Source organism: Pinus tabuliformis, chromosome 8, assembly GCF_031772625.1.
Source record: "Pinus tabuliformis cultivar Carrire ecotype Pingquan chromosome 8, CPIR1, whole genome shotgun sequence".
In the NCBI taxonomy this organism is placed as follows: Eukaryota; Viridiplantae; Streptophyta; class Pinopsida; order Pinales; family Pinaceae; genus Pinus; species Pinus tabuliformis.
This window is the reverse complement of record NC_142294.1, coordinates 43,140,756-43,151,299: the sequence shown is the minus strand read 5'-3', so window position 1 is coordinate 43,151,299 and position 10,544 is coordinate 43,140,756. Positions and strand designations below refer to the sequence as shown.

At 40.8% G+C, this 10,544-nt stretch overlaps 1 protein-coding gene across 1 annotated transcript; it reads left to right on the top strand.

The window, feature by feature from the left end:
• The first annotated feature begins 9,587 nt into the window (after positions 1-9,587).
• On the top strand, positions 9,588-10,286 carry LOC149234036 (F-box/LRR-repeat protein 25-like). The gene has a single exon (XM_089368130.1). The coding sequence runs from the start codon at positions 9,588-9,590 to the stop codon at positions 10,284-10,286; it is 699 nt and encodes a 232-aa protein (XP_089224256.1).
• The last annotated feature ends 258 nt before the right edge of the window (positions 10,287-10,544 follow it).

Sequence of the window (10,544 nt, the reverse complement as noted above, 5' to 3'; positions counted from 1 at the left end):
TAACACCACAATCATACTAAAATCTATTGAGCACCCTTTAGAAGCTTACTTGCAAGTCGATGGAGCCGATTTGATAAGAGACTAGGCGCATGAATATAAACAAATTTTTTGTTGGACTGAGTGCGTAGCACGCTATCCCAATGCGTAGCGCACAGCCTGATGTGTAGCGCCTGTGTATTTTTACACTGGCCGTGCTAACCCAATACGTAGCGCACAGCCCGGTGCGTAGCGCACACCTCCAACGCGTAGCGCACTTTCCAGTGACAGCTCTTCTGATGAACCGATGCCGTTTTTGGCCTTCATGTTTCTGACGAATGCTCAAACAAACAACTGATGATAGTCTCTTGTCCATCTGTTCCGTTCTCCACAAGAAATGCCATTGTCAGACCTACAATTGAATGGTTGTCTTAACCTTGTCCAAAATCTGAATCCTGTCGAAAGCTTGTGAACAGAATCCTGGGATGAATTAGCCCGTCCAATTTTCAATCATATTTCTCAGTGTCACGTTACAAATGAGAATTGCAGCTTACCTTGAAGCAATAAAATTTTCATGCACAAAGTTGAGGGAATATTTACGAGTCTTCTTGGAATTATATGGTTTACTGAACAGATCTCTCTCAAAGAACCAAATTTCACAAATATAATTTTGAGAAATGCGACACTTTCAGCCATTATAAAACTTTTTAGTTGTCATCTAATATGAAGAAACTTAAAATGCCAATATAAAGCACTTTCAAGTAGCCAAAGGCTATAGCTTCTTCTCAAGTTGCTCTGCTCTGCGAAGTGCATCTAAAGCCTCAGTTTGCTTACCTGCCCGTTTAAAATCAAGTGCCTTCAACTTCTCTGCTCTGATATTTTCTTCAAGGCGTATCCCTTCTTCCTTTGAACCTTCGGTTTTGTCCACATTTGCTCGTGCAGTGTCATTTCCCAAGTTACCATGAACATGGCTAGATGTAGAAACCAAACCTCTTATTCTTAGCACTGACTCCTTTGGTTGGCATTTGGCTAAAAATATCGTTTTCTTTCCAGCCAATCCCTTTCAAGGCAAATAACAACTGGGGATCAAAAATATCATCTACTGCCTCGCATCATCGTTGTTGATGCCATCAATTGAAGTGTGAGCTCGTGAGTTCCCAGCTAATTCATCCATCTGAATCTCCAGTGACTTTGCTAGCTCAAATTCATCTTCAGATTCCTCTAATTTACCTTCACGCTTTAAAGCAAGAGCCCGCCTTTTATGTGCCAGCACCTGCATCTGCTCAGCACCAACAACAGATTCATTCTGTGTGTTTTTCATTTTCTGAGTTTCACCAAGAAGAGTTGACAGTTCACCCTCCAAATTAATCTTGCTTCGCTTTCTATCTGCATCCTGCAAATCTGCATCAGACCATCCCAGCTCCTTGAGTGCAATGGTGACAGCCCTTCTCCTGCTCTTTCTCAAAGAAGCTCTAAAGCTTCAGAACGACGTTCAAGCTCCTTGCCTCGTTTAAATGCCTGTAATTCTTCCTCACCTTTTCCTTCTTTCCTAAGAGTATGATATTTCTTTTTCTCCTCCTGGGCCTGCTGCCGAATTTCCTCAGGTGTAAAGGAATCATTCTCATCATTGGCATGGATAGTACTGTCCTTAAATCTGCACTGAAAAACATCATGCTTTCTATCGAAAAATTTCAATAATTACATATCTGAAAACACATTTAACGATTTCTTCTTCAAAAACCTTGTCTTGCATTGATAACCATCTTGAAATATAAACTCACTGAACCTTCTTCTAGCCTGTAGGAATCATTTGACAAGTTTGAAGACCAACTATAAAACCTTGACTCTGAAATGACTCTTTTCTGGACCACAGTAACATCAATGAATGACGAGAAATGAACCTTGGAGAATTTGATTCTGACAAGGGACTGACAGGACCGAGTCTAACATTGGCTCCAATGGGGATGGCAGCTGCCGCTTCTTGGAGGTGCCAAGAACTGCAGATCTTTGGGAGAGCAGACAATGCCTCCATCCATTGGGCTATGGAGTCATTATTCCGACAAACCAACATGACACTTGACTGAATTTTTAAACCGAAACTGAACTCAAACTGATTCGATCTCGAGACTAAAGTAACTGAAAAACTGACTCAACGAACTTCAAACTAAAGTTGCAATGAAACTAGAACAAAATGTTGCCTTTTAACTGCTTATTTATTTACAAAATCTACCCTACTTTGCTGTAAACACAATAGATCTGGTAATACTAAAATGCTAGATCAACCATTCAAGTAAACCTGAGAATGATGCCGCTTGAGAATGCTTCCACCAGGACACAGATGTAATTGTTGGCAGCCCTTCATGCACGTAATGAATCTGGCTATGTATTAGACAGCTTGATTTGTCAGTCAAACTGAAAAACATTTCCATGTACATCGCAATTGGATCGCGAAAGCCAGACTCCGTTTGCTGCCCCAACTCCGCAATACATACCTCCAGCTGCACACTGTCAATGCAAACATCTGTAGGCACCTCTATTATCTTTTTTTCGATGGAGGAAGAGTTTCCAAGAACTTTTTAGTGTCTCGGAAATCATATGACTGGATCTGCTCATCCAAACACTGAATCTCCTTCTCAAGTTTTTCAACAATTAACTCGTAGAAACCAGTTTTAGCTTTAAGAGGTAACTTTGGAGATTTCAAACATTGAAGCAAGGCACTGAAAAAATCTTCATTAATTTCAAAATCTGCTAACTAATTTCTTACTTCTTTGACAGCTTCACACAGTGCAGGGTTTACCACATACCCTACCATTGCATAAATGGATCAGCGAGCACTGGACTGTCTGGATCGAGTTGGAGTCGCCAGGTGAATGTTTCAGCCTTCATATGTGTCTGACTGATGTTCACCATCAACAATCGGATCTGAACTTTGTCATCCTTTACCGGGGAAGTCTTCCCCAGTATGGTCGCCACTATGTTAGCGTTCGAATCTGCCTCAGGCTGAGGAAGGAAAAACTCGAGGCAACATCATACCACGCTCAGCCTCGTAGCTAGCCCTATGAGGACAGGAGAGGGCTCTCTGCGGGTCCATCTCAATAGGCAAATATTCAAATGGGTTGAGATGACCAATAAGGAATATCGATTTTAGGCTAGTAAATTGATAGGAAAAGGGGTTTTAATGATGGGGTTTTCTGGGCTGCATGGGCAAAGAACAGCTTGAAACAGAGAAAGATAAAAAAAAAAAAAAAAAACAGATTATCTCTTGAGGCAAGATAGGCAAGAAATTAAACATCAAGTTTGAAATAATGTGGAGTGGGTGAACTGTTTGAGAGGTTGACAAGGGCATAGAAGATGAATCCTTGTCAAACAGAAGAAAACATTTAATATGAACACTTCCTCAAGACAAAGCATATAATTTGAATTCTGCCTTTCTCACTTAAAAATATTCATTTAGAAACGATTATGAAATGAAATGAAAACACAATAGGCTACATATGAAACAAAGGATGAGACAAATGTTAAATTTCATACCACAGGAATATCAGGGGTCAGAGCTGCATTTTTTATTAAAATCTCTTACAAAATTGAACAATAGAAGCTCTGTTTTTCTCCACGCACACCTCTCAGAACTCTCACCGTGTACATCTAAGTTTAATACAATAAATAGACTCCTAAATGAGAAAACAGATCGTCCAAAAATAAGGGCGTTGTTTCAACTGAAGCCACAAAGATAGAAAAAGGATCATCCATCTGCTCTAAAGATGGAAAGCGTTACATTATTCCAGCTGAGAATTTCTAATGACCAATGAAAACAAAACCTGGAGCGTAGACCCTATGAATTACTAACTGAAGTCATAAATAGACTGCCTAATCCTATTCTTCTGTTGTAGTGGGTGGTCTGCTTTTAATTTGGGCTTTTACTTTTCCTTTACCATTTGGATACAACCAAATTTTTTAATAACTAACATCCTTTGTAACTTTGGGGCGCTTTCATCCATGTTACCATAAATGATTACACGTTGCAAAGAGTTCTGGCCAGCACAATTCGGTTTCCCCCAAATATATGACCCATTTGACTAAGGCGAAGAAACTCTTGGCAGCCTACTGATATCTCTGGAAAATGAATTTGACACCAATCTTGTTCTTGCATTGCTTTTATTGATTTGGAAAGTAAAGATATATTTACAACGGAAGGTAAGCGTGCAATTTGAAGATTGTCTGTTGGTCTTTGTTTCAGGCTTCACCGGCTCATGTGTGCGGATGGTAGGTGTGTCCTTTTAAATCCCATTATATCTTCATTACCGGTATCAAGTGAATAAATTAGGACGTGATTCGAAAGTGAAACCCTGTTGTGGATGCCGTTAAAGAAGGCTGACAAGAAATGTGACGAATCTTGAAACTTCAAGTGCATCTATTCTTGGAATGAAATACATCATTTGAAAACTCGACACACAGGATAAAAATGATGAGAGAGACATTGCCAGACAGACTGTCAGCACTTCACGACGATGTCCTTGGCCTCATTCTCTCGAAAATTCCAATCGGAGATGCCATCAGATCCTCGGTCCTCTCAAGGAGATGGGCACACTCACACAGGAATGTGTACACCCGCATGTCCGAACTACGTTTCAGCCCGTCACTGTTACTGGGCGTCCGTGGTTCCTATCCTCAACCGGTGATAGAAGAGGCAATCACGAACATTCTGAGGTTGTATACACCAGACAACGTAGAAACGTTTCATCTTGTTGTGGATGTTCAACCTTGGGCATTCACCCCTAACAGGGTTTCCTCATGGTTGGTGTTTGTGGAACCCAAGAATGTCCAAAGGTTGTTTCTCTGTCAATCCCCAGTAAGAGAAGTCTTTCCTCCTGATAATTTTTTCACCTGTCTTCGTCTCAAAACGCTCAATATCAAAAATTACTTGCTCACCCAACTTTCTGACCCTTTCGTGGGATTACACCATTTAATTTCTTGCTCCTTCCGCAATGTCCATCTCACAGACAACACTTTAGCTGCATTTGTTTTGGGGTGCCCGATTCTGGAGAGATTTATCATGAGGCGTTCTAATTTAGAACTTCTTAGCTCTATCGTCGATCATATTGAAATGACAGAGAATGAAAAACAATTCTCTCTGCAACCAAGGCTTGTTTCCCAACATTGATAACACCACAATCATACTAAAATCTACTGAGCACCTTTTAGAAGCTTACTTGCAAGTCGATGGAGCCGATTTGATAAGAGACTCGGCGCATGAGTATAAACAAATTTTTTGCTGGATTGAGTGTGTAGCGCGCTATCCCAGTGCATAGCACACAGCCTGATGCGTAGCGCCTGTGTATTTTTACACTGGCCGCGCTAACCCAATGCGTAGCGCACTGCCCATTGCGTAGCGCACTGCCCATTGCGTAGCGCACACCTCCAACGCGTAGTGCACTTTCCTGTGACAGCTCTTCTGATGAACCGATGCCGTTTTTGGCCTTCATGTTTCTGATGAATGCTCGGACAAACAACTGATGATAGTCTCTTGTCCATCTGTTCCGTTCTCCACAAGAAATGCCATTGTCAGACCTACAATTGAATGGCTGTCTTAACCTTGTCCAAAATCTGAATCCTGTCGAAAGCTTGTGAACAGAATCCTGGGATGAATTAGCCCATCCAATTTTCAATCATATTTCTCAGTGTCACGTTACAAATGAGAATTGCAGCTTACCTTGAAGCAATAAAATTTTCATGCACAAAGTTGAGGGAATATTTACAAGTCTTTTTGGAATTATAAGGTTTACTAAACAGATCTCTCTCAAAGAACCAAATTTCACAAATATAATTTTGAGAAATGCGACACTTTCAGCCATTATAAAACTTTTTAGTTGTCATCTAATAAGAAGAAACTTAAAATTCCAATATAAAGCACTTTCAAGTAGCCAAAGGCCGTAGCTTCTTCTCAAGCTGCTTTGCTCTGCGAAGTGCATCTAAAGCCTCAGTTTGCTTACCTGCCCGTTTAAAATCAAGTGCCTTCAACTTCTCTGCTCTGATATTTTCTTCAAGGCGTATCCCTTCTTCCTTTGAACCTTCGGTTTTGTCCACATTTGCTCGTGCAGTTTCATTTCCCAAGTTACCATGAACATGGCTAGATGTAGAAACCAAACCTCTTATTCTTGGCACTGACTCCTTTGGTTGGCATTTGGCTAAAAATATCGTTTTCTTTCCAGCCAATCCCTTTCAAGGAAGATAACAACTGGGGATCAAAAATATCATCTACTGCCTCGCCATCATCGTTGCTGATGCCATCAATTGAAGTGTGAGCTCGTGAGTTCCCAGCTAATTCATCCATCTGAATCTCCAGTGACTTTGCTAGCTCAAATTCATCTTCAGAATCCTCTAATTTACCTTCACGCTTTAAAGCAAGAGCCCGCCTTATATGTGCCAACACCTGCATCTGCTCAGCACCAACAATAGATTCATTTTGTGTGTTTTTTATTTTCAAAGTTTCACCAAGAAGAGTTGACAGTTCACCCTCCAAATTAATCTTGCTTCGCTTTCTATCTGCATCCTGCAAATCTGCATTAGACCATCCCATCTCCTTGAGTGCAATGGTGACAGCCCTTCTCCTGCTCTTTCTCAAAGAAGCTCTAAAGCTTCAGAATGATGTTCAAGCTCCTTGCCTCATTTAAATGCCTCTAATGCTTCCTCAGCTTTTCTTTCTTTCTTAAGAGTATGATATTTCTTTTTCTCCTCCTGGGCCTGCTGCTGAATTTCCTCAGGTGTAAAGGAATCATTCTCATCATTGGCATGGATAGTACTGTCCTTAAATCTGCTCTGAAAAACATCATGCTTTCTATCGAAAAATTTCAATAATTACATATTTGAAAACACATTTAACGATTTCTTCTTCAAAAACCCTATCTTGCATTGATAACCATCTTGAAATATAAACTCACTGAACCTTCTTCTAGCCTGTAAGAATCATTTGACAAGTTTTGAAGACCAACTATAAAACCTTTACTCTAAAATGACACTTTTCTAGACCACAGTAACATCAATGAATGACGAGAAATGAACCTTGGAGAATTTGATTCTGACAAGGGACTGACAGGACCGAGTCTAACATTGGTTCCAATGGGGATGGCAGTTGCCGCTTCTTGGAGGTGCCAAGAATCTGCAGATCTCTGGGAGAGCAGATAGTGCCTCCATCCATTGGGCTATGGAGTCATTATTCCGACAAACCAACATGACACTTGACTGAATTTTTAAACTGAAACTGAACTCAAACTGATTCGATCTCGAGACTAAAGTAACTAAAAAACTGACTCAACGAACTTCAAACTAAAGCTGCAATGAAACTAGAACAAAATGCTGCCTTTTACTGCTTATTTATTTACAAAATCTACCCTACTTTGCTGTAAACACAATAGATCAGGTAATACTGAAATGCTAGATCAACCATTCAAGTAAACCTGAGAATGATGCCGCTTGAGAATGCTTCCACCAGGACACAGATGTAATTTCTGGAAGCCCTTCATGCACGTAATGAATCTCGCTATGTATTAGACAGCTTGATTTGTCAGTCAAACTGAAAAATATTTCCATGTACATCCCAATTGGATCACGAAAGCCAGACTCCGTTTGTTGCCCCAACTCCGCAATACATACCTCCAGCTGCACACTGTCAATGCAAACATCTGTAGGCACCTCTATTATCTCTTGTTTCGATGGAGGAAGAGTTTCCAAGAACTTTTTAGGGTCTCGGAAATCATATGACTGGATCTGCTCATCCAAACACTGAATCTCCTTCTCAAGTTTTTCAACAATTAACTCGCAAAAACCAGTTTTAGCTTTAAGAGGGAACTTTGGAGATTTCAAACATTGAAGCAAGGCACTGAAAAAATCTTCATTAAAATCAAAATCTGCTAACTGATTTCTTACTTCTTTGACAGCTTCACACAGTGCAGGGTTTACCACATACCCTACCATTGCATAAATGGATCAGCGAGCACTAGACTGTCTGGATCGAGTTGCAGTCGCCAGGTGAATGTTTCAGCCTTCATATGTGTCTGACTGATGTTCACCATCAACAATCGGATCTGAACTTTGTCATCCTTTACCGGGGAAGTCTTCCCCAGTATGGTCGCCACTATGTTAGCGTTTTAATCTGCCTCAGGCTGAGGAAGGCAAAACTCGAGGCAACATCATACCACGCTCAGCCTCGTAGCTAGCCCTACGAGGACAGGAGAGGGCTCTCTCCGGGTCTATCTCGACAGACAAATCTTCAAATGGGCTGAGATGACCAATAAGGAATATCGATTTTATGCTAGTAAATTGATAGGAAAAGGGGTTTTAATAATGGGGTTTTCTGGGCTGCATGGGCAAAGAACAGCTTGAAACAGAGAATGATAATAAAAAAAACACAGATTATCTCTTGAGGCAAGATAGGCAAGAAATTAAACATCAAGTTTGAAATAATGTGGAGTGGGTGAACTGTTTGAGAGGTTGACAAGGGCATAGAAGATGAATCCTTGTCAAACAGAAGAAAACATTTAATATGAACACTTCCTCAAGACAGAGCAAATAATTTGAATTCTGCCTTTCTCACTTGAAAATATTCATTTAGAAATGATTATGAAATGAAATGAAAACACAACAGGCTACATATGAAACAAAGGATGAGACAAATGTTAAATTTCATACCATAGGAATCTCAGGGGTCAGAGCTGCATTTTTATTAAAATCTCTGTCAAAACTGTACAATAGAAGCTCTGTTTTTCTCCACGCACACCTCTCAGAACTCATAACCGTTTACATCTAAGTTTAATACAATAAATAGAGTCCTAAATGAGAAAACAAGTCATCCAAAAATAAGGGCGTTGTTTCAACTGAAGCCACAAAGATAGAAAAAGGATCATCCATCTGCTCTAAAGATAGAAAGCGTTACATTATTCCAGCTGAGAATTTCTAATGACCAATGAAAACCAAACCTGGAGCGTAGACCCTATGAATTACTAACTGAAGTCATAAATAGACTGCCTAATCCTATTCTTCTGCTGTAGTGGGTGGTCTGCGTTTAATTTGGGCTTTTACTTTTCCTTTACCATTTGGATACAACCAAATTTTTTAACATCCTTTGTAACTTTGGGGCGCTTTCATCCATGTTACCATAAATGATTACACGTTGCAAAGAATTCTGGCCAGCACAATTCAGTTTACCCCAAATATATGACCCATTTGACTAAGGCGAAGAAACTCTTGGCAGCCTACTGATATCTCTAGAAAATGAATTTGACACCAATCTTGTTCTTGCATTGCTTTTATTGATTTGGAAAGTAAAGATATATTTACAACGGAAGGTATCGGCGTGAAATTTGAAGATTGTCTGTTGGTCTTTGTTTCAGGCTTCACCGGCTGATGCGTGCGGATGGTGGGCGTGTCCTTTGAAATCCCATTATATCTTCATTACCGGTATCAAGTGAATAAATCAGGACGTGATTCGAAAATGGAACCCTGTTGTGGGTGCCGTTAAAGAAGGCTGACAAGAAATGTGACGAATCTTGAAACTTCAAGCGCATCTATTCTTGGAATGAAATACATCATTTGAAAACTCGACACACAGGATAAAAATGATGAGAGAGACATTGCCAGACAGACTGTCAGCACTTCACGACGATGTCCTTGGCCTCATTCTCTCGAAAATTCCAATCGGAGATGCCATCAGATCCTCGGTCCTCTCAAGGAGATGGGCACACGCACACAGGAACGTGTACACCCGCAGGTCCGAACTGCGTTTCAGCCCGTCACTCTTACTGGGCGTCCGTGGTTCCTATCCTCAATCGGTGATAGAAGAGGCAATCACGAACATTCTGAGGTTGTATACACCAGACAACGTAGAAACGTTTCATCTTGTTGTGGATGTTCAACCTTGGGCGTTCACCCCTAACAGGGTTTCCTCATGGTTGGCATTTGTGGCAGCCAAGAATGTCCAAAGGTTGTTTCTCTGTCAATCCCCAGTAAGAGAAGTCTTTCCTCCTGATAATTTTTTCACCTGTCTTCGTCTCAAAACACTCAATATCCAAAATTACTTGCTCACCCAACTTTCTGACCCTTTCATGGGATTCCACCATTTAATTTCTTGCTCCTTCCGCAATGTCCATCTCACAGAAAACACTTTAGCCGCATTCATTTTGGGGTGCCCGCTTCTGGAGATATTTATCATGAGGCGTTCTAATTCAGAACTTTTTAGCTCTATCGTCGATCAGATTGAAATGACAGAGAATGAAAAACAATTCTCTCTTCAACCAAGGCTTGTTTCCCAACATTGATAACACCACAATCATACTAAAATCTACTGAGCACCTTTTAGAAGCTTACTTGCAAGTCGATGGATCCGCTTTGATAAGAGACTGGGCGCATGAATATAAACAAATTTTTTGTTGGACTGAGTGCATAGCACGCTTTCCCAGTGCGTAGTGCACAGCCTGATGCGTAGCGCCTGTGTATTTTTACACTGGCCGCGCTAACCCAAAGCGTAGGGCACTGCCCGGTGCGTAGCGCACACCTCCAACGCGTAGCGCACTTTC

Coding starts and splice junctions, on each gene's coding strand:
- LOC149234036 (XM_089368130.1), top strand. CDS start 9,588: ATGATGAGAGAGACATTGCCAGACAGACTGTCAGCACTTCACGACGAT.